Source organism: Tupaia chinensis, unplaced genomic scaffold (genome assembly GCF_000334495.1).
Source record: "Tupaia chinensis unplaced genomic scaffold, TupChi_1.0 Scaffold000144_1, whole genome shotgun sequence".
NCBI lineage: Eukaryota > Metazoa > Chordata > Mammalia > Scandentia > Tupaiidae > Tupaia > Tupaia belangeri.
The window spans coordinates 335186-339307 of NW_006159614.1; the positions used below are offsets into that span (position 1 = coordinate 335186).

A 4122-nucleotide genomic window follows, 5' to 3' on the forward strand; every position below is an offset into this window, starting at 1 on the left:
TTTGGACTGGAAGTCAGAGGAATAAGCTTGCTTATGGGACTAAGTGTCAATCTGAATTTCAGGTCACTCTGGTTTTACTTTCAGTTCAGTCCAGCCTGCTCACAACTAATCATTGGCCTTTGTCAAAGTCTCCATCCCCTTGATGAAAGATGTTCTGGAAAGGGACAGTGGTGATTATCACAAGGCGCTGTGACTTAACCTCTGAACCACATGCTTTGGAAGGGTCCACTGTAGGTACTTTTGACCATAATGAAAAAGCCTAAGAACTCTCATGAAAGCTGAAAAATAACTTGTGGCTTTGCACAAGCCACAGTATCTGGACAAAACTGCATGAAAGTCATCCCACACTTCCTTGTGGTGCGTGCGCCTCGGTGCGTGGCCTGCTGCCACTAGAGCGCTAGCCTTCGGGGGCGAGGGGTCTCATCCCCTGTCCTCCTCCTCTGACCTCCCCAGTAGTTCTGTCCCTCCCGTGGAACCTTGGACTCTGCTACGTAAAAGCCTGACACAACCTAAGAACCCGACTCCATTTCGTTCATCGGTCTAGTCATTCTGTCCCAATCCTCTCGTTCTTCAGATATCCATGTACTGAACACGTTGGGACACCTAACAGATGTGATCTTCCTTTCTCTGGGAGTGGAGAGTCCAGCAGGGGAGACAGACAGTAACTAAAAATGTGGTCTAGTTACCAAGGTGACCAAGGAAGAGGCTGTCCTTGGGCAGTCACTCGGGCTCCCGTGCATGTTTACAAGGAAGCTGGAGATGCTGCCAGGGCGCCAGAGAGCTTTGGGTTGGGCTCCCGTTATCTGTGACGCCTGCCTCAGCCAGAGCCGGACTGCGGCTGGGCAAGCACACTCTCCTGGTGCCCTGCGGGTCCTTGGCTGATGGGCAGCAGTGGCACAGATGGGCGAAACTGCACCGCAGCCTTTTCCAGCCCAGTGCCATCCTCACCCTAGAGGGTCCTGACCTGCACGGCTCCCTGCGGGCCCTCCGGACTTGACCATAGCCTTCTTTCTCCCAGGGGAAACCCTCAAGTCCCTGGGCAGGTGTTTGGAATGCCAACCTGAGCCATTGTTAGGACTCTCTCGAGTCTGAAAGAGGCAATTAGCTAGTGTCAGGATGTGGAGCCGATGCCCGAGGCCAAGGGTCCAGGCAGGCCCTGACGTAACGTGTGTATCTTTCTAACGCCATCTTCTTAGCTCAGAGTCTCACAGGTGCCTGAGCGTGGGAAGCTCTTGGACTGGAGTCTGTGCCTCCCGTGCTCTGTACTAGGTGCGCCCAGGCAGGTCTGAAGTGACACCGGGGCCCAGCCCCTCGGACCCTGTCTGCCTGGCTGCTGTACCTGGGCCATGTATGCCGCAGGAGGAGCTTCAGGGTCTCCAGTATCTTCAGCCTCGCCTCCTCTTCGGGTCCGTCGTAGACCTCCAGATAGCCAATGATGACCCGCTCCAGCCTCTTCAGGTGCCGAACGCTCAGGATCCCCAGCCTGGGAGCAAGTGAGACAGTGTGGGAGCAGAGCTGGAGCTGGAGCAGGACGGCAGCAGGGCCGGCCACTGGGGCTCACCTCTCCACGAAGGCCGGCAGGCTCCCGGCATACGCCCTGCGCAGGAGCAGGCGGTGTTCTGGCTCCATGTGGGTGAGCAGCAGCCGCAGCACCTCGTCGCAGTGTGTGCTGGGCCGGGCCGCACCCCCCTTCCACTGCAGGGCTCTCTCCAGCACAGGAAACAGGTCGAGCAGGCACGGCACCACAGCCTGAGAGGGAGAAGGGCAGCGCGGCACAACTCACTACTGGCATCACTGCTCCAGGACTGTCATTAACCACTGTCCTCGGGGCCCGTGTCACAGAATCCTAGGACAAACTAGTAACAACATGCTAAGTGTGTACTACAAGAGATGTTCAAATTTTTAGTCTTTACCTCCACCTGACAGCCTTGAGCTGCCCTGCCCCTGCCCCTCGGCACTCTGCCAGCTGTGCGCAGGGAGGGATGGCAGAGGTGGGCTGCACCAGGCCTCAGGGCCCCCGTCCGTGGTCACAGAATCACACACACTTTGGGATGCTGACATGCACTTCCACACCCAAGTCAGCAGCCTGTGGTCGAGTGGTTAAGGGAACCAGATCCCGCATTACCAACCACGTCTGAACCTTGGACCCAGCAGCTTTGGGACAGGTACTAGACCCAATTAGTAAACAGGGCAGGGATCCCCAAGTGTCACTTATGATAGGAAATGGACACACACATATACTAAGACAGAGTGACCTTATGAAAGACGACCCTGGCGTGTGTGTGGTGAGATCGTTAAATTGCTCACCTGAGAGGTGTGCAAGCCCAGGAAAAAGCCCAGGGAGAAAAACGAAGCTAGGTACTAGGACAGACTGTCGCCTGCTCAATACTCACCACCAACCCCAGGACAAAGTGACGCCTAACGGCATGCCTGGCGCAGCTGTCCCTCCGGCAGCTGCCCACCCACATGACCATCAGGCCCGGGGTGTGTACTTCCTATCAGGAGCCTTTACTTTTCTATTAAAACTTCTTGCTCTGTCCCTCTCTGGTAAAGTTAAAAAATAAAGTCAAATAAAATAATTATTAAGAAAAACAACTTCTCTTTCCGCTTTACGTGTGCGTGGTTTTTCATTCTGCATCTCAGGACGGGTCTCTTGGAGAACCTAAGATTTTACGCCCTGCAGCTCGAGCCCCGTCCTACAGCAGCACTCCCTGTAGGTGACTCTCCCCTTGCAAGCTCCTCCGGAGGAGCACCAAGCTTGTCACCGAGAGGTGCCGTGTATTCTCGTCCTGCTCCTGCACTGGGTACCGGCACAGGCAGGTGCTGAGTCTGTGGCATGAAGGGACAGTGACACTCAGGTACCCCCGTACAAGGCGTGTCAGGCTGACCAAGCAGCACAGGACGGACATTCAAATGAACAAACATGGCATTTTCTGGCACGAGGCTCCCCCAGGTGGTGATGAGGCCAGACAAAACACTGGCTTTTCTGGAGAGACCGAAGCATGTGGATTCCCGCCGGGGTCGAGAGATAGTTTCCACTTGGCATCAGCCCACAGGCTCTCCACTATTCCCACCCACTTCAGGCCAGCTTCTACTCACACCCAGAGAAGGGGCCGCAGCCCCGGCACTGCAGCCCGGCTCACCTGAATGAGGAGGTGGTCCGGCGTGTACAGGTGGTGGGAGACGGCGTGGTAGATGACCTCGGCTCTGTTGTACTGGAGCAGGTCTGCGGCTGGCTGCAGGCACACCAGGCCAGGGGTTAGAAGAAAGGTTTCCCGAGATTGGCAAAGCATCGGTAAAACTGAATGTGGATCACGGCTGCGTGGAGGGTCATTACGCCACTCAGTCCCTTCCGTGTATTTCAAAAGCCCCATAACACGGCGCTCAAACAGCAGTCCCCCGAGTACAGCCTGCACGCTCGGGGTGCAGCCTTTCCGCTGCTGGCTTCTGCTTCTTGGAAAGCAAGAGTTAGTCAAAATGCGTTTCCAAGCGCTAATTCTCTAATTTTCCTTCTAGTACTACGTGTGAGGTGCTTCTGCCAGGACGGCACAGGGGAGACATAAGGACAAAGCTATGCTCAGACAGGGAATCTGGCGGCTCAGCGCTAAGGAAGCCGCTAGGACAGAACAGGCAGGGGTCGGGCAGGCTGCCCAGGGGCTCACCACGTTCAGCACGATGTGGCGCAGGCAGCGCACCCCCAGGACCTTGTGCTCCGTCTGGTAGTCGTCGGAGAGCAGCAGCGCCGGGGGCAGGGTCCGCTCCAGGTGCCGGGCCAGCCAGGGCCGCGTGACCTGCTGCAGGCTCCAGGAGAACACGTGCTTGGTGGCGGGGTTGTCCTTCCAGGACCCTCTGGGGCAGGGCACCGGTCAGTTGGCGAGCAGGCGGCAAAGGGACCTAACCCGCCCAAGCCCACCTGGGCACTTTCTTGTCCTTGCAAAGAGCACATTCCACTAAGAGAGCTTCAGATCTGACAATACACGCTTTAAGATCGGGATTCAAACTTACACGGCCTACATCTCCTAACACCTGACAACCCCGGGCCGGGTCTGCAGCTTCCCACTGACCTGGCCTCGGTCAGGGCCAGGGAAGCCTCAGGGGGCGGCCGCAGGCAGCCCCGGGCAG

At 56.9% G+C, this 4122-nt stretch overlaps 1 protein-coding gene across 1 annotated transcript in view; it reads right to left on the reverse strand.

Moving 5' to 3' along the window:
* Window positions 1-3849, reverse strand: part of TTI2 (TELO2 interacting protein 2) — a gene marked incomplete at its 5' end in the record, with an annotated part of 9448 nt that extends 5599 nt beyond the window's left edge. Inside the window, 4 exon segments of the mRNA XM_014586505.2 lie at window positions 1340-1483; window positions 1562-1749; window positions 3144-3236; window positions 3663-3849. Coding sequence (XP_014441991.1) covers window positions 1340-1483; window positions 1562-1749; window positions 3144-3236; window positions 3663-3849 — 612 coding nt within the window.
* Window positions 3850-4122: the final 273 nt, after the last annotated feature.